General features: G+C 46.4%; 1 protein-coding gene across 2 annotated transcripts in view; it reads right to left on the reverse strand.

Annotated features, from left to right (window-relative positions):
• Cnih3 (cornichon family AMPA receptor auxiliary protein 3) overlaps positions 1-19,837 on the reverse strand; it is a 110,468-nt gene that overhangs the window by 50,326 nt on the left and 40,305 nt on the right. Inside the window, exons 2-3 of one of the 2 annotated variants that reach the window (XM_027954760.2) lie at positions 5,009-5,077; positions 935-982 (exon numbers count right to left, since the gene is read on the reverse strand). In XM_027954760.2, the coding sequence (XP_027810561.1) occupies positions 935-982; positions 5,009-5,077 (117 nt within the window). The remainder of the gene's footprint in view (positions 1-934; positions 983-5,008; positions 5,078-19,837) is intronic. The other variant, XM_027954762.2, reaches the window with a different exon arrangement.

Here is a 19,837-nt window from a genome sequence, read left to right on the forward strand (position 1 = left end):
CCAATGAAAGGTATCATTACTGAAATCCAAAAAAAAAAAAAAAAAACCATTCAATACCTTGCAAAAAAAAATTTTCCCTTCTGTCAGTGTTGGCCTAGCACTTGGTTTTTTTCTTCTATCCACATAAGTCTCAAAAAACTCCATTTGGGTAGACAGGTGGTTTCCTAGGGCCTATGGTTGTCCACTCAGTACAGAGGTCAGGGAGGTTCTTTGGCTCAAGGACATGGACACTGCTTATTTCACCTGCAAGTTCCTGTTCTCTAAATTTTGCTGACACACCTCCCTAACTAGAGAATGACAGGGTCTGCAGATGGAGTGTGCTAAACACCCAGCTTGAGCTGTGCATACACACGCACACTTGCAGAATGAGTTTAGGGCAGCTGAGGTCTACTGCCCATCCATTCAGAGCAACTCTTTGAATGGCGTGGTTCCCCCTTTAATAATACCTCCCCATTCCACCCCTCCAACACTCCCAATGATCCTGTCAATCAAATTGCAAAGCTGAAAGCTGAATGACAAGCTGAAACCTCAAAAGCAACCCAACATCCCAGTTAAAGACATCCCTAAGTCAGGAGGGAGTGTTCGTGAGCCCAGCACCAGACTGGAACAAAGGCTAGGAGGCAACAGCTGCTGTAAATGCCATCCATCATCATTCAAAAATAAAGACCTTCTAAATCCAACCAGAGGGCACTTGCAAATATCCAGTGTCTTCCTGACATTTTGATTGATGGCCACCCCTTTTAATTAGCTCCTCTTGGTTCTGGTGGTTTCCAAGAACTGATGGCTAGCTCCCACCTCCTCCTCCCAGGCTGCCATTGGCCTTCGCGGGTAGACAGCACGGGGGCAGACACTGAGTCTCACCAGCCTCTTTCATTGGGGATCCCACCCACCACTCTGTAATCCTCCATCCTCCCACATGGAGCACCACACTGACCTTTCGCAGAAGGAAGCAGATGCGCTCGATGTTCCTCAGCCGTTCCCTCTATCAGGATGCACAGGAGAGAAAGGAGATAGGAGGTTAGAGGTCCTGCTGAAAACACTTGAGAAGCCCATACAATCCAACCCAGTAGAGGAAGCAGAACCCACCAGAGATCCTTCCTGGGCACACGGCCCACGGGTTCCCACCCAGTGGCTTTTTCTAACAGAATTTCCATCTTTCTTCCATCTCCTTGTCATAGTCATTTGCTCTAACAGCAAACGGCATGGGCTCAGCATCCCTCCCAGCCCAGCATATTTTTTCCTGCATGTACTCATCAGATGGTCCAACTGCAGAGTGGATGTCACATGCTCACCGAGCATCCTAAAGCCCAGGAAGGATGCCCCGCTTAGGTCACCAAGAGCATAGGTGCACCCATTAATGTTTAAGGCAAATAAGTTCTACCCCCATTGCTTTTTTTTTCTAAAGTGAGTGTACTCGGAGGGAGCAACCTGGCAATGATTAGACATCCACAGTGCCCCCGGAATAAGACTTTTCCAGAAGTCAAGTCCATATTGGAAGCCTGGCTCAAAGCCAAGAGAAGATGTCCTGAGGCTGGGCAGGTGATGCTGCCCACAGCACATGCTAAGTGCTTCCTTTTCCTGCAGTGACTTTCCTGTTTCTGAAGCCACGCTGAACACAGCTGCGGCATCTCCCGGCGCTTCATTACCAAGGTAATTTGGTTGCTGTAGATGTAACGGTAATGAGAGCCTCGTGGATCTGCAGAGGACAGGTGGCTGGGACACTTCAATTTCCCTAATTGAATCATAAATATAGTGATTCCTGTGCAGCCTGTACGCCCAGAGGAAGGAGCCCACATCAGGACAGATTAGTGTCCATGCGTCTAGGAAGATAGGTCACATCCTTCTCAACACACACGTGGGCAAGAGTGCACACACGTGTCCAAAAGAGGCTGCTACAGGGCACACACTAGCTCCTGGATACACTCTCAAGTCAGAGACCCTAAAGGATGACATTTCTCATTACTTCAAAATGACAGGAAAGGAAACCTTGAAAAACAAGGAGCCAAACAGAACACACCTCTTCTGTTCCACCCCCTCTAAGAGGGGGCAGGTCCAACAGAAGCCCAACAATATATGGATCTTTTGGGCATCTAAAATCCAAATGGGAGTTGGGGGTGTGGCTCAGTAGTAGTGTGCTTGCTCAGCATGAGCAAGGCGCTGGGTTCCAGCCCCAGGACTGCAAAAAAGAAAGAGAAGGAGGAGGAGTAAACATCAAATGGGCTGCTTGTCCTCATTGAGAAATGAGATCATCATAGAGATCAGAAAGTATTTGCCACTCAAGTCCTTCCAGGGCCGGAGTCACCAACCAGTGAAGTGCTTTTTCAAACTCTAAGACAGAAAGGCTTCTATGAGGGTTCTTTAGTGTGCGATGAGTTCAATGAGATCTACCAAGCATTTCATTTCCTGGCAGGGAGTAACATTGCAAGAACTGGGAAACATGTCTAATGCTTTTCCATTTAGGGTTTTTATGTTATTTTGTTGTTTTTAATCCTAGATAAGAGTATCTTCCCCTGTGAGATGCTTGGGCTTTGAAAAGCCCTGGCGCCTTAATTAATTTGTTAACCAACTTGAAGTATAGCTATACTAGGAATTTAAAAATTAAAATTAATTAACTAATTTCAAATTAAAAAATAGGGTCGGGGGTGGAACGCAGCGGCAGAGCATTTGCCTAGCATGCAACAGGCTCAGTGCTATTCCTAGAACCACACACACAAAAAAAAAAAAAAAAAAGAAAGAAAGAAAGAAAGAAAAGAAAAAGCAGATCAAATAAATAATGAGCTGAGATCCAGCTATTATGCCACACAACTTCATCTTTCAATATTCATCCCTTTTTATCAACAAATAGTTACTGAAGCCTACTGTGTGCAAGTTCTATTCTCACATTGGCCTTTCATGGAAGCCCCTGGAGCTTAGACCAGTCCTGATTTTCTTTCTTCTGTCTCAACTATGGAACTTGCCATGGTGGACTGGACAAGGGCTCTGCAGAAACACCTCAAGGTTTCACCAACCACCTGAAACCCAGCATGCAATCTCCATGATGGAAGAGTGGAAAGGTCAGGTTTCTTCTTGAAGTAAGCATTGATTCATTCATAAATAAAGCTGTAAGTAAGCTGCTTGCTCTGTGTGTGTGTGTGTGTGTGTGTGTGTGTGTGTGTGTGTGTTAGGGATAAAACCCGGGGCTTCACAGATGCTAAGCAAGCGTCTACCACTGATCCCAAGCCCCCATAAGCTCCTTTTTGAGTCCAAATGAGAGGTAGGAAAGCAAACTCTCCACTCCCCTGGCATCCCGACATGGAGGTGCCCTCTCTATTAAATTAGAGCTGCTCTGTGCACCTGGTAGATATTGACAAGCCAGGTGTGTGATGTTGGTGCCAAACCCACAACATCCAAAAAAGACATGAGACCCCGGGTGAAACAGTTCCAGGCCCGACCGACCCAAGTTCTCATGGGAGGATGGAGGGTAAGGCCAGCAGATTAAAAACAAAATGGATTTTAATGATTATGACTTTTACGAAAGACACTAAATTTTCAAGTGAATCTTAAAGATACTGTCATGTTTACTTTACACAGTCGACTTCGAAAGGGTTTGGCTCTATTTCGTAGAATCAAAGACTGTGGTGCCAAAGGAGGCCTCAGAGACGACAAAACCAAGCTTCTTAAAGGGACAGCATGGAGTAGTGGTCAGAACACCTAGGGTCAAGACCTGGCTCCTCCACCTATGAGCTGAGTCCTTGGATAAGAAACTCAGCCTTATGAACTAGAGATTGGGGAAATGGGATCCATCTGGCAGAGCTGCTGCCAGGATTACAGTGATGTATATAAAGCTCCTGGCACAGCAAAGACTCAAAGCAAAATTACAATTCCAGAAGTGACCCTTAACTTGACAGAGGGAGATCTGAAGCTGGATCCCACCACATGTCATTTGGGACCTTCTCAAGAGCAAAACCTTCTTTAGGAGTCCTAAAGCTGAGAAGAGACTTTTTTGTCCCTGTTACTAAAGAATGACACCATAACCTTCCCAGGTTAAAATGGAATCACGCTGGTAGAGACCCCGGTTCTCTCTACAGTTTCTGACTGAAAACTCAGCAGAGCTACTCAGACACACGAAAACTCATCCTCACACTGGAAACCATGGCTGGAAGGATCTTCAAACACAGAGCCAGTGAATCTGGATTAAGAGACACAGTGCATGCTCCCTTCTTTGAAGGCAGCAGTGCTGGTCTGGAATACATTTGGAAAAGGTTCTGGCCACATGCTCTTGATCCTTAGCTCTGGGACATGGGCTTCACTGACCAGAGAAGCAAACAGCCAAGACCCATGGCCACCTGACAGAAATGACATCTCCCCTTCTCCCTGCCCCAGGCCTCTTTTTCCACATTCATACAGATGCTCCCAATTGAAGGCACAGCCGGGGCACAGGGAGGGGGGGCATGCAGGGCCTGGCAAGCAAATCAAGCAGGAAGACTCTGGAAGCTCTCTGTGCTTTGGCAGGGTGTCTTCCCAGCCCTGAACGAAACCAGACTGAGTCTGATTCCCCAGTGGGAGGTGAGCTGACCTCAGGCCACAGAATCACCTGACGTGAATTCCCTCCTGGTGATGGGGGTGGGGCTAGGAGCTCCATGTATTAGCCCACCCTCCATAAGAAACTGGCACCCACCTCCATCAGGGGACACTCATTCATGGCGTCACATAAACTGCAGACATGCTAGCCGACATGGAGCCTCTTTCTTGGGTCAAAGATGAGGAACCAAAAAAGACTAACGCCAGCAGCCACAACACAGCAGACCCTCCCCCTGAGTTATGGGGACAGTCACACTCAGTTAACATGATATCTCAGCAACCTCAAGAGCAAGAAGGCTCCTCAACAGCCTGAAGCCAGGCACAGAGGCAGAGTCAGAGCAAGTGGGTTCTTTACTTATTCTGCCATCAAAACCCTCAGCCTCCTGCACGAGTCCTGGGTGGCCTATGGTGACACCACCTTTTCTGGTCAGCAGAACCTGCAACTTACCGCATGAACAGGGTTGCACTGATCGATGGGGCTTTTAAAGTCTGTCCTTAATTCATCAAAGGCAATGATCTGGAACAGAACAGAGAACCAAGATGTTAGTACACAGGGAAGTCGATGCACCACCCCAAAAGCTTCCTGGAGTTGTGTTTCCACGTAACACCGAAGGCAGGAAGTGGGCCCAGGCAACCAACTCAAGACTGGCCAGGAGTTGGTCACTGTTGAAGCTGGGAATGTGCACGTGAGGGTGATTATCTTCTTTCATCTACTGTATATGTTTAAAAAATTCCCAAATAAACTTTTTTTTTGGTTTCCTGTTCTTTGCAAAGATGTAGAGCAACTCTACCCTGGTGGGGTCACCTTAGGATTTTAATAAAGGCACAAAAATTCAAACAAGTACTTTCAGCTCTTCCCAGGAAGGGATGTTTATTTTATTTTATTTTTTTATTTTTGTGTATTTGGCCAGAGATGCTAATTAGAAGTAAAAGGGAAAGAGGGGGCACAATGGAGCAGAGATGATAAGAAGAAAAAGAACCGTGTCTCCAGATAACCGTTCACAGAGGGACAGTCAGCTCCTGGGTAGTCTACGCTTCACAGCTTAGTCCTTCAGACTTTGACCCTGAAGTTCATTCTGAACAGAAACCTCAGAACTCCCCCAAGAGAGCAATGGTTTCTCCATGTGTCTGGAGGGGAAATGATGGAGGGAAGCTTCTCCAGTCATACAATAAGGCATGACCCATCCAGGTACTAGGCTCTCAAACCCACATCCTCACCCCACCCTCCTTGTCTGCAGCACAAATGACAGAAAAAAAGTGGTACTTGGCCAGGGCAGTGTCCTCTCAGAGTGTGGAGGACTTAACTATGCTCAGCAAAGTCTCTCCACTGCTATCATTTGGATCTGAAGTGTCCCCCAAAGGCCTACACCATAAAGGCTTGGTCTCCAGCTTGTGGTGCTATTGGGAGGTGGTAGGACCTCCTGGGAGAAGTCAGATCCTTGAAGGGAATATTAGACCCCAGACCCTTCTGGTCTGGGTTTTGTTTTTGTTTGTCTTTTGCTTTCTTTCTTCCTGGCCACCATGAAATAAACAAGCCTCCTCCACCACATGCTGCTACCATGATATACTGTGTTGCTACAGGCCCCCAAGCAATAGACCAACCAACATGAACTGAAACTCCTGAAATCAGAAGCTCAAATAAAACTTTCCTCCTTAAAAGTTGTTTATCTCAGATATTTTGTCACAATGACATAAAGCTAACTAACAAGCCAGGTTCGGTGGCACATGCCTGAAATCCCAGCAGCTCGGGAGTCTGAGACAGGAGGATTGCAGGTTTAAAGCCAGCCTCAGCAACTTAGCAAGGCCCTGTCTCTAAATAAAATATTAAAAGAGATGGGGAGGTGGCTCAGTGGTGAAGCGCCCCTGGGTTCAATCCTTGGTATGGGGGGGAAAAAGCAAGCTGACTAACATATCTACTGAACATAAATGGGCAAAACCAACTAAGGCACATCCTGGGGGGATTTCTGAACACATGGCAGAGCTGCTGAAGCCAGGAAGCCGGCTGGACACCCCCGAGTGTCACCAACCCAGCCACATGAGGCTGAGAGTAGCAAGTAAGGGAAAGCAATTTCCCTCTTCAAAGCAAGTATAATTTTAAAGCAGTCATAGGTCATCCTGATTTCAATGTGTCCACAGAAAGAGGAAAATGCCAGTGCGAATTGTATTCAAGACCCATTTCTATAGCATCCCTTGTCGGGTAGTTAATTGCCCATCCTAGACTTCGGCTCTTTGGTAGCAAGAAACTCACCTCTTCCTGAGGATGCTCATTTCATGTCTTGCTCCCTCAACTGGACATAGGACCCCCTAACACTTCCAACCACAGTCAGAGGCAGGGGTCAGTCAATTACAATCTGCAGGCCAAACCCAGCTCACAACCTGCTTCTGTATGAATCTGAGCTAAGAATAGTTTCACATTTTTAAGAGTCGAAAAAAGAAATCAAAAGAAGATTTTGTGATGTGAAAATTACATTAAATTCAAACCTCAGAGTCCGTAGAAAGTTTGATTGGAACTCAGCCACATTTATTCTTTAATCTCTATTGCTTTTGCTCTGCAGTGACAGAGTTCAGGCTCTATGGCCTGTCTTGCTTTTTATAGGAAAACACTTGCCGGCCCCTGGTCTATTCTTTCATTTGCCCTCTAAAGTTTTTGCCCAGTCTAATACAGTAGCCACAAGCCACATTTTTACTGATTAAAATTAAATTAAAAATTCAGTTTGTCATCATGTTTTAGGCATAATAGCTATTCAGTGTCACAGGTATAAGACATTTCAGTCCCTGCAGAAAACGCCATTGGACAGAGGCACACAGAATGGGTCAAATGCTCTTTCACATAGAACCCCTTCAAGTAATGTCAGCTAACTGTGGTCCAAGCACAATTTTCTTTCCCAAGATAAATCTCTCTAACCATTATTTACACAAATTAGTGCTAAATTGCCTTCCACTGACATGACAGGTTTCAAATGTCCCTACTAAAATGTGACTATCAGAACCATATCCAAGGTGAGGTTGGCAGGCACAAAAGAGTAACAGCATCACTCACCTCCTCTGCTTTGAAACCTAGGTCTCTGTTAATGCAGCCTCACCATATTAGCTGTGTGTGTGTGTGTGTGTGTGTGTGTGTGTGTGTGTTTATATATCCCATCCCTGGCTTTATACTAAATTTACAATGCCTAAAAACTCTGAGTCTTTTTTCATGTGCATGAGTTAAACTCAGTTTCCCTTGTTTTGTAGGATTCAGGATTCAGGAGCCTAAGAAAAGGAACTGATCTGTATCCAGACTCACCCCTCCCTACTCAGTTCAGTCCAGAAGACCAATACAATCTGTCTCCCAACCACCATCCTAATAGCCATGAGGTCCTCAATATCCACATCCTCATTCCCCCTGGTGTCAATGTAAACCAAGCAGGACCAAGGACAGAGCCCCAAGCATGTCATCCCAATTCCTGCAAGACTGCCATCCGCACTCCTTGGGCTATTACTCATCCAGTTATAAGACAGTCCACCATATTTTCATCCAGTCACTGAAAGCAAGTCTCTGAACAGCTGTCGAACCCTATAACTGTTAGTGCACCAGAGGTAAGCTCCCCCAGAGAGGCTGGGCGCCGCACGGTGGCTGTGACTGAAGACACACCCACACGACTCCTATCCCAGTCCTGTGCCTGTGCCCGGGTCCCTGTGTGAGTGCATACAGGTGGGTCTGGACTAAATAGAGAAAGGTAGCTGGTGCTTAAAGCAGAGAGAGAGGAGGTACTGAGGATTCTGGGCCGCTTGTACATGCTGGGAGCAAACAGCCATTCGGTTCCTTACCTGACCAGGAGGAGCAGAGAAAGAAAGGCCAGAAATGTCTCTCTCCCTGTGGACTCCAATCGGGTAAGGGCCCTTCCTGGGTGCCTTCTGGTGGTGGTGAGGACAATGGCAGGACACAGTCTCAGCATCGCATCCCAGCATCTATCCCTAACGCACCCCCTGTCACTTGATGAGCATCGTCTATACCCAATCCCTAGGCTGGTGAGTCACTGGAGACATGAAAATCCACAAGACATGGCTCCAACCCTCATCGAGTTCCTGATACAGAGTGGGAGAGGAGCGTGTCAACAGGTAGTCCTATGACAATGTGATTAGGGATAGAATCAAGATGACTATAATCACAGCTGCCATTTATCACACGCTCACCACGTCAGGTGTGGGGCTACACGTGATTTATATCATTTAATCCTTTGGCCACGTCATGGGTTGTGTGTGTGTGTGTTTGGGACTATTGTCCCCATCTTAGAAAAGAAGAAATGGAGGAGGCTGAACGTGGTTAAATGATTTGACCAGGATCCCAGCTCTGGTGCCAGGATTCAAAGCAAGGCCTCATTGACACGAAAGCCCAAGCAGTTATTGTCCTGCCTCCCAATGCATACAGCAAGGAGAAGAGAAGCCCTCTAAGCACACAGAGAATGAGCAGCCAACCCCATGTTATGGTTTGGATGTGGTGAGGTGCCCCCCAAAAGCTCATGTGTGAGACAATGCAAGGAGGGTCAGAGGATAAAGGATTGGGTTGTCAGAGTCTCAACCTAATCAATGAATTGATCCCTGATGGGATTAATTGGGTGGTGGCTGGAGGCAGGTGGGTATGGCCGGAGGAAGCTGTTCATTAGGGGGATGGCTGAGAGTGGATATTCTGTATCTGGAGAGTGGAGTCTTTCTCTGCTCTCTGATCACCATGTGAGCTGCTTCCCTCTGTCACACTCTTCCACCATGATGTTCTGCCTCACCTTGAGCCCCAAGAAATGGAGCCGGCCTTCTATGGACTAAGACCTCTGAAACTGTGAGCCCTCAAATAAACTTTTCCTTCTCTACAATTGTTCTGGTGGGTCTTTTAGTCATGGCGGTGAGAAAGCTGATGAAAACACCCCATAATCCAAGAGCAAGCTGAAGAAGTAAGATGGAAGGTACCCTCTGCTTGGTCCTGTTTCATAGTAGATTCTCTATCCCAACCTCCTGACCTGAGTCTGAGAACAGCAGCCACAGGCAGCACAAGCAGTATCGTCCTTTGGGTGCTGCACACTTCTACCTGGAGCCAAGCCGCCTGCATCAGGGACAGACTGTGAGCAAGATCCAAGTGTGGGCAAGGACTGGTCAGCATGGTTTAATCCAGCTGCACACACAGATTCTCAGTGTGTCCTCTGAGACTCCACTGCACAGTGCAGCCCAGTGATTTTTCGCCGACAGTCATAGGCGAATTCTAACTGCTGATGATCAGACCACTTCAAATCTCACTCTTGTTTTTAAATTTATTTTAAATTTTATTACAGTGAAATTTACTCTTTTTGGTGGAAATTCCCACAAATCTTAACAAATACATAAAACAAATCATATGAACATCTGCATAATCAAGATATAGAGTGGTTCTATCACCCCCCCCCCAAAAAAATGCCCTCCTGTTGCCCCTTGGAATCAACTCCTCTCCTGTCCCTAACCCCCAAACCCTTTCAGGGGAACTGCTAATCTGTTCTCTACCTCTATAGTTTTATCTTTTCCAGAAAGTCACATAAATGGAATCATGTAGTGTGTAGGCTTTTGAGGTTGCTCTCTTTCACTTAATGTATTCAAGATTCTGCCACATTGTTGTTTATATCAATAGTAATATTCACTGCTGAGTAATTCCATTCTATAGATGAACTACAGGTTGACTATTCATTCACCTGTTAGAGGATGTTTGCATTGTTTCTAGATTTTGACAATTATAAATAAAGCTTCTGGAAACACGTGTATAAAGGTTTTTGTCTAAATGTCAGGGTTGTTTTTTTTTTTTTTTTTAATTTCCTTGAGTAAATCGGAAGGGAATTACCAGCTCATGAAGTAAGGGGCTGTTCAAGATTCTAAGAAACTAATAAGCTGTCTTGTAAAGTGGCTGTACCATTTTGCATTTCCACAAGCAAGAGATGAGAGTTTCAGTTCCCCGGCATCCTAGCCAAAAATTTTTATCATCAGTGTTTGTTTTTTTTTTTGGTTGGTTTTGGGTTTTTTGGTTGTTTAACATTCCACTAGATATTTAGAGGTATCTCTTTGTAGTTTTCATTTGCATTCTCTGGTGAAAAATGATGCTGAGAATCTTTTCATGGGTTTAGTTGCCATCTGGGTATCTTCTTTGATGAAGTGTATTCAAGTCATTTGACATTTCTTAAAAAAATTTATCAGTGTTCTCATTAATGATTTTTTTAGAGTTCTTCATATATTTTAGATACAAGTTTCTTGTAAGATATTTAATTTGCAAATATTTTCTTCTCCTCTATGGCTTGTCTTTCATTCTAAAAAATGCATTTCTCAGAACAAAATATTTTCATTTTAACAATCATTGGTTTTACCAGTTTTTCTTTTATGGACCATACTTTTGGTACTGGACCTAAGAATTCATTTAGATCTAAGAACTTCAAAGACTTTCTTCTGTACTTTTTTCTAGAAGAGTTTTCCCTGTGGGAAGATTTAAACTACAAGTTTAATTTCTTTAATAAATTTAGGACTGCCCTGGTTGTATGTTTTCTATGACATGAGCTTTGATTGTTTGTGGCTTCAAGGAACCAGCCATCACATCCAAGTTGTCCAATTCATGTATTGCTCTCAGGGCTTCCCTCTCTGTTTATCTCACTCTCCCTCCGAGGACGTCTTTCCTGCTTTATTTTCTCACCAGACTCTTGAGATGGAGGTTTGAGTGAGCGCAGAAAGGGCTGGAAACACCAGCAGCAGAGAAGTAGAAACAAAGCAAGAGACGGGTCTTCAAGGTCCTAGCCAGGTCACCCAGGACCCACCTGGGGCTCAGCCCAGCCTGAGAAAATGGGACCAAAGTGAGGCTCTGGGTGGGAATTCAGGAGCCACAGTAAGATGGAGGGAGGAGAAGGACAGACACCAGCACCTGATGGAGGGCCACACAGGACCCTCTAGAAGAGGCACAGCCGGGAGTCCAGGGAAAATCACAGAGAAGTATAGAGAGGGAGCCACCACAGGAACCGCTGGGCTAACTCCTCCCCAAAGACACTGCCCCAACCTTTCAGCCTGTTCTGCACACACACACACACACACACACACACACACACACAGGTCATGACGCATAATTCCCCTATAGCCCAATCAAGGACTAGAAGGATGCCAGTCACTGCTTGAGTCAGCCCTTAATCCAGACTACCTCCATGCCAAACACTAACTGGGGAGGCAGCCTGGACCCACCTCAAGAGGCAGGGAATTTTAGAAACCCGCTAGAAAGCACCCCAGGATGCTTAGTTCTCTAGGTCCAAATCATTTATAATTAGGAGATGCAAAGTCACCTCGCTTGTCTGAACTAGTTAATTTGCTACAAACAGTCATGCTGTACTATGGCAAAAGCCCTCCTGGAAGATGAGGAAATGAAGTTGCAACTTCAACCTCCATTAGCTAATGATTCCCCAGGGATACCACAGCAGAGAGTGTAGCATTAGGAGAACTGGTTTTCCCTGGGACCTTCTCCTCCAGTGTTTCCTCCACAGCATCCTCCTACTTTGGAAAGATCTTATGTGGTTGAAATACCACTACCTTGCATTCATGTTGCATTACCTTAGTGAAGTAGTTTGAGCTACACAAGAACTCTGGGGACTGAATGGGATTTCCCTCAGCATACAATTCAAGAAACACCGAGACACAGCGTTTGAATGACACTCTCCACATTGCCTGATAAGTGAAGTACAACCCACACAGACCCAGATCTCTGAGTCCTGAATCAGTTACTGCTCCATCCAGCTCACGGTGCCACCCCTCTTTGACTTACAGAAGCAAGAAAGGAAGTACTGAATCACTAAAGATGCCCCCCAAAATGTTGACTAGATGCCCATAATGTATCTGGCACTGTTCTTGGCTCTAGAATACAGCAATGAGGAAGATAAGGTCCCTGTTATCATAGTGGTTGTAATCAGGGGCAAGGATGGAGGAGCTAATTAACAAACAGATGAGAAAAGTATCAGGAAAGGGTAACATATGTGACAAAAATAAAATAGGTGATATGAAGACGTTAGAATGGGGTAGGTGATTGTATTAGCTGTGACAAAATACCTGAGAAAACCAACTTAAAGAAGAGAATATTTCTTTTGGCTCATAGTTTCAGTGGGTTCAGTCCTTGTTCAGATGGTTTCATTGCTATGGACCTGTGATAAGACAGAACATCATGGCTGAAAGGCATGTAAGAGGAAAACCATTCACTTCATGGTGGCCAGAAGCAAAAGAGAAAGAGGAAGGACTAGGGACAAAATATACCCTTCCAGGTCATGCCTCCAGTGACCTACTTCTCCCAGCTAGGCTCCACCTCCTACAGTTCCTACCACCTCCCAACAGGTCATTCAATCATATACCCATCACTGGATGAGCCAGAGCCCCTCGGATCCAGTCATTACCCCAAAGCCCCACCTCTGAACACTGATGCATTGGGAACCAAGCCTTCAACCCATGAGCCTCTGGGGGACAGTCAAGATCCAAACCATAATAGGGATCAAGAATGGCCGCTCTGGGTAGGTGTCATTTAAGCTAAGAGACCTGAACATGGAAGTCAGATGTGGAAAGGTCGGGGTAAGAAAGCTCCTGGTCAGGAAGTTCTCCTTTGCAGAAGCTCCAGGTGGGGAACAAGCTTGGAAGATGTAAAGCCCAGAAAAGCCAGTTCACTGACAGCAGCAAGGGTGGGCCAGACAGTCAGGGGTGAGAGATCAGGGCAAGGGCGAGGACTGGCTTGGAATCCCCCTCCAGGGTGGGATGTATCCCACTGCAGCTCTCAAAACTGGGCCAGTGTGGCAAGAAGCTATTAAGTCCCCTCTCTTCCACTGGGAATGTGGCCTTTACCTGACTTGTGGGACTAAGTACAGTTGCAGCTTGAGGTCCCTCCTTCGAATAAAAAGAGATGCATGGTCATGACCAAGGGGGACATTGATGACACAGGTCAGGAAGCATGAAACCAGTACTGATTGTGCAGACTTAGAAACAGATGGTGGGTGACAGCTTTCAGGTCCTTACACCTAAATGAAAACTCAGTGTTCAGAGGCCATGTGAAAAGAGGTCACGAATCCCAGCAAGTCAGACTCGGGAAGCCAGAGCATGAACTTGGGCTGATCTACCTCAGAGAACAGTTGGGCCTTGAGAAAAGCAACCAAAGTTTTCTAATAGGTGGGATCGTGCCCCAAGTCCCCTCGAAACTCTGCCTGGAGGACTTCGCTCTACCAATAAGGATTTAGCTCTGTGTTCAGACTCAGCCAGTTCTGTGTTCAACCCCGAGCCTCCTAGAGCAGACCCTTTTCTTGGTTTCTCCATGCCAGGGACTCAAAATTCACGTCCACCTGGCACCTCAGAATGTGACCTGACTGAGCCATAGAGTCTCTGCAGATGTAATTCAGAAAGATGAGGTCATACTACAGTGGGGCCCTAAATCCACTGGCAGTGTCCTTATAAAAGTCAGAAAAAGACACACAGAGAGGAAAACCATGTGACCAGGGACGTGGCCAGGGAGTGGTGCAGCTCTAAGCCAAGAAACAGCAGGATGGTCAGGAGTCATTAGGCAGGAAGAGGCTGGGGAAGGACTCCCCTGTGGCTGTGGCCCTGCCATCAGGCAGATTTCAGACATCCAGCTCCAGAACTCTGAGGGCAAAAAAAATCCCATTGCCATAGCCACCTAGTTCGTGTTACTGGGTTACATCAGCCCAAAGGAAACAGATGAGCTCCTTTTGCAAAATATCTGAAACTGTTGCTGCCGTAATCTAAGATGTTCTCTAGAGGGAATAGCTTCCAGTGCCCCCCTGAGAATGTCAAGTGTGAAAGGAGAGAACGAAGCAACCAAGCTGTCCCCTCCCCAGGGAAGCAGCTTCTGTACTCACCCTGAGCCTCCCTGGGAGTCCCACATCCCATACTCAGAAAGGTCTGCTTTTCACTTCTGCTCCATGTCTCGTCCCAATAGGAGCTGTGCCTTCAAACCACAGCCCACGCTGGAGTTCCCACAGACAGGGGGAAGATGGGGGACGGGAGCCATTGTGTTGGGTGTAACACACACGTGACTTATGTTCAGTCCTAGTTTTCATCTGAAACCAGACAGACATGAGACCTACAACCCCCTTGTTCACTAATTCTAACCTGACAGAGGCAAGTGCTTTATTGCTTCCACATCCCCAGAAGGATCTCAGCATTGCTTTCAAACTCCAAAGGCCCCTCTGAGGCTCTACATAGTTACCAACCACTTCTCCAGGTCTTTGCTCAGCCACCAAGGATTTTCATGATATATAAAAATGTTCATCATTAATTTCTATCCCTTCACCCACTGCCTACCCCCTTTCCTAAAAAGTGCAATACTGGAAGTCATAGGTGGTTGAAACTCTCCCGGGTCTCTCCATGTGGTGGATTTTATATTCATTTTACTTAATATCCCAAACAGATATGACCCCCACTTTCTAAATGAAACATCAAGGGGAAGAAGAGGCCATTATGAATGTCCAAGGCCACCTAGCTGATGGGGGCAGAGCTGGAACCAGAACTTACCTCTCCTCCTCTCTATCTTGACAATTTTTTGGTTGGGGAGGGCATATAGTTTCACCGTCTTTATAAGGTAGGATGAGGAGCAATTATTAGTGTACCTATTACTTTGAGTGACAGACTGGACATGATACAGCAGGCCTACCACCAAAGCCTGCTTTATAAGGGTTCCCAATAAAATACATTTTCTGCTTAACCCTATATGCTCAAGAGCCTAGAAAAGGAAAGAAAACTTCCAACCAGCAAAAGGGCTCTGAGTCTTGTCCTAAACGCATCCCATTTTGCCTCTGTGTTAATCAGGTGCTCCAGAAAAACAAAGTCAATAGGATATATCTATCTATCTACCTTCTATAGATAGATATATAGATATAGACATAGATATATAAAGAGATTTGTTTCAAGGAATTGCCTCCAGTGATAATGAAGGCTGAGAATTCCAAAATCTGTAGTTCACGTGCAAAGGCCATCTGCTGGTAGAGTTCTTTCTTGCTCAAGGGAGATTGGTCTTTTCTTCTATTAGGCCTTCAACTGAGTGGACAAGGCCCACCTCCATTGGGGAGGGTGATTTGCTTTACTCTATTTAATTTGTTAATCTTTTCTAAAAACACTTCAGAGACACATTCAGAATCATGTTTGAACACATATCCAGGCACCATAGCCAGGCCAAGTTAAAACATAAAACCAACCATCACAACCCTCTAATACCAGGGACACTCAAGGGCTCTGAGATGTGCTGGACCCTTGTCAGTGGAGCCTGGTTGGAGGAACATGACTGAGTGATAGTCCTAGTGGGTTCCTCTGTCACATGAGAAACCGTCATACATTTTGGTATCCATCAGTGAGCTCATCTTAGGAAGGGAGCTACCTTAAAATAAGCTGGAGATAGCGAGTGACCAGCCTCCTCTGTTTAGGGATGAGGTGCCTATGGGGCCAGAGAAGAAACAGACCTGTCCTGACACCATCTGCCCCACAGCACACACAGGGCAGCTTGTCACTGTCACAAGAACAGGGTCCCCTCTCATGAGCAAGGACTCCCTGTTCTGTGGGTTGCCCAGAAGCAGCTCCACAAAAAGATGAGGCTCGGCCAATTAATTCCAAAGCCAGTACCTGTAGGACCAGAGCCCCTGGGACTCAGTACAGGAGGGCCACTGATCAGGGAGACAGCAAAACCTTCCCACCCTTCTAAGAGCCAGGCTTGGCCTGTCCACCAATACCCCAATATCTGGCCCCATGGTTACCTGATCTAATGCCACCAAAAGGCAACCCAAGCCTTCTCATATCTGCTCCAACACAGGGCCCTCCTCCCACCGTCACAAGGTGAACTACCCTTGTTCCTGTGCCCCCCACCCCAATCCTGACAGGTGCTGCCTCTGCAGAATGAAGAGTCCTGCCCCAGGAGGACGTTTCAGCCACCTCTCAACCTGCCATCTCCTAGCTGTGTGACCCTGAGCATGGCACTTCCCTTCTCCAGGCTGTCCTCACCTGTAACAAGGCAATAATAACCATCAGCTGGTTGCAGTTAGTACGAAATGAGGAGACCTAGACTGTGCCTCAGAGCAGAGAGAAACAAAGTCTCCTTAGGATGAGGAGGAGTTGAACTACAGTATGTCAAAGGGTCAACACAGGGTAACGGTTAGCCAAGGACCTGAGTCTGCAGGTTTCCACTGGAACCCAATCGCTGCCTCATGGATGTGTGTGACTGTGGGCAAGCTGTTCAACCCCTCCCAGCCTTGATTTCTCCAAGTACAAAAGGGGGAAAAATCAGCATATTAGAGGGATGCGGCCACATCAATGTTTATAGCAGCTCAACTCACAATAGCTAAACTATGAACTAGATGCCCTTCAACAGATGAGTATATAAAGAAACTGTGGTATATATACACAATGGACTTTTACTCAGTCTTTAAAAAGAATGAAATTATGGCATTTGCTGCTAAATGGATGGAGCTGGAGAATATCATGCTAGGTGAAATAAGCCAATCCCCCCAAAAACCAAAGGCCAAATGTTTTCTCTGATATGTAGATACTAACTCACTATAAGGGCAGGGGAGCTAAGGAAGAATAGTTACTTTAGGTAGAGGGGAGTGAAGACACAGGAGGGGGTATGGGGATAGAAAGGATAGTAGAATGAATCAGGCATTATTGCCCTATGTACAAATATGACTGCATAACCACTGGGATTCTACATCATGTACAACTAGGAAAATGAGAAATTATACTCCATTTATGTATAATGTGTCATGGTGCCTTCTGCTGTCATGTATAACTAATTAAAACTAATAATAAAATAGGGGTAGTAATGGTTCCTGCTTCATATCGTTGCTATGATGATTAAAATAATGTCCATAAAGTACTGGGCACAAAGTCTAGCACATAGTAAGTAATAATATATGTTAATTGCTACTTTTATAACCATAATTTATTTATAACTATGATTAACATGATGACCCCATCCTTCTTTTTCCATAACTCTCCTCCCCTTCCTGGTCTTGGGCACAGTCCTTAGCATCAGACAGTCTGAATCCAGAACCATATCATCGTAGGGGACAAGGGTGGAGGAGCCAAAGGACAGAGCTGCTCTGAGGATGCAGAGGGGTGAGAAAGCCGGCCGCGCTCACCCTATTGCAGGTGGAAGACTGAGTGTGGGACCCTGGGAAGGAGGTTGGGGATCAGTCTGCAAGCTGAGAAGGGGGTCATCGGCTGCCCAGTCCCTAGACCTGGATGATAATACAAATTGGAAAACACAGAGCACGTCGGCTTTTTTTGCCACTGTCTGAGCCAGAATCTGTAGACACAGCTGGTTCTGACATTGTTTTCCTGGTCCCCGTCTAGTTAACAGAAAACAAAGGCAACCCAGAGCCAGGCACTTCTGGGACTGAAGCCAAAGGAGCAGGAGAGGAGATGGGATGGGGCTCGCCCCAGCTGACTTGCTCCTGCCAACACTCAACAGAGCCATCCCTGACTCTGGCCAACAGCCACCCAGGTTGGGGTAAAATCCAGACAGGAAAGGATAATGAGAAGCCTTGTGCTCTGCAGCCTTGTCATAGGCATAGGTAAGGTGGCCATTCTGAATAGCACAACCAGTGAGGGAGGGGACACAAGGAGGGTGGCAGCCTGCAGAGTTCTGGGGCCTTCCTGGTCATGCCCAGTAGGGCCAGAGGTCCCCCCACTCCTCACAGACCTCAGCACTGGAGCATCCCAGCACATAAGCAGGTTGGGAACCACAGAGCCTGCCCTGGTAACCATTCCCAGCCCCAGTGTCCCCCTTCCTCCCACCAAGCTTGCCCTTGCCCTTCCATCCTTGACTCTTTGGGGGGTAACAGATACTGGGGATCAAACTCAGGGGCACTCAACCACTGAGCCACATCCCCAGCCCTATTCTGCATTTTATTTAGAGACAGGTCTCACTGAGTTGCTTAGTGCCTCGCTGTTGCTGAGGCTGGCTTTGAACTCACGATCCTCCTGTCTCAGCCTCCTGAGCCACTGGGATTACAGGTGTGAGCCAATGCACCAGGCCATCCTTGACTCTTAAAAGAGACTGCAGGGCCAATTTCTGGCTCAAATGGCTTGCTGACCTTCCAGACACCTTTTCAGGTCTTAGATTTCAGCTTCCCCCTTTTTTTTTTTTTTATTCCAGGGACTTCTATTCCTTTGCGTAAGCAAGGGCTTCCTCCAACATCCAAGCCCGAAGTGGCCCATGGCCATGCCAGCTCAAGATCTGGGGGACCTTGCATCCAAGAGGGAGTGGAGACATGCCACCACCCAAGGGCTCTTCCATGAAAAGCTACCATCAGTCGTTCCTATAAGTACTGAGCATCTACCAGTGGCCAGGCCCCGAAGCAGGAGCTAGAGTGACTACAGAAAGCAAGGGCTGATGGGAGCTGGCCTTTGCCAACCTCTTCATTCTGTTAACTAAAACACAACAGCTTCTGGGAGTGGGAGCCTATATCAATTGCTCACCTGAATATGGATTATTTCAATCAAACTGAAGATAATGTGCACAAAGGAGAATTATCATGCCAGCTCTGGGCTACAGTTCCAGAAAAGCAATTGGTGATAGGTTGCTTTTGGTTTGTTTTGAGATCCTCAGAGGCAGAGGGTGGAATTAAGCATGCTCCTTGGTTCATGACACATTATGAGCTGAGCAAGACTCTTTCTTACTTTATTCATTCATTACATTTTATTCCAGTAGCCCCTTTTGGCCATCCAAGGTAACTACTGGTGTTTGTTTAATGTGCATCTTTCTGGTTTTTATGTTCTTACAAAATGTATACTGTCGTTTGTGTGTGTGCATATTTTTTAGTTTGCCTAGCTCGCGGCTCAATCTCTTTCTTACCTTCTGCACTGAGCAGTGTAACCGCGAGGCTCCATAGCAGTGACCACTACACTTTGTCTATTCCCAGCAGGAAACAGAGACTTGACACTTATCACTTCGAATAAGGTAATGAATGCTACCTGAGGAATGAGCGTGGCAATTTCTTTGGGATTTATACCCAGGAATGGAATTGGTGGGTCATGAGGTTGGGGGGGGTGGAGGAAGGGGGGGGTTTGAACTGGACTAGAGCTTGCCAGCTGCCCTGCTAGGTGACTACACTCCCCAGAGGTGGCTGTGAACTTGGCATCCCACATCTCCACCCACATCTGGCAGCAGCCAGCTCTTTAGTTTTTGAAGTCTAACAGGCAGAATGGAATCTCTTTGTTGTCGGAATTTGCATTTCTCTAGGGACAAATCACTTGTGGGAGGGTTAGCCTTTAGGGATTC

Source organism: Marmota flaviventris, chromosome 12, assembly GCF_047511675.1.
Source record: "Marmota flaviventris isolate mMarFla1 chromosome 12, mMarFla1.hap1, whole genome shotgun sequence".
Taxonomy (NCBI): domain Eukaryota; kingdom Metazoa; phylum Chordata; class Mammalia; order Rodentia; family Sciuridae; genus Marmota; species Marmota flaviventris.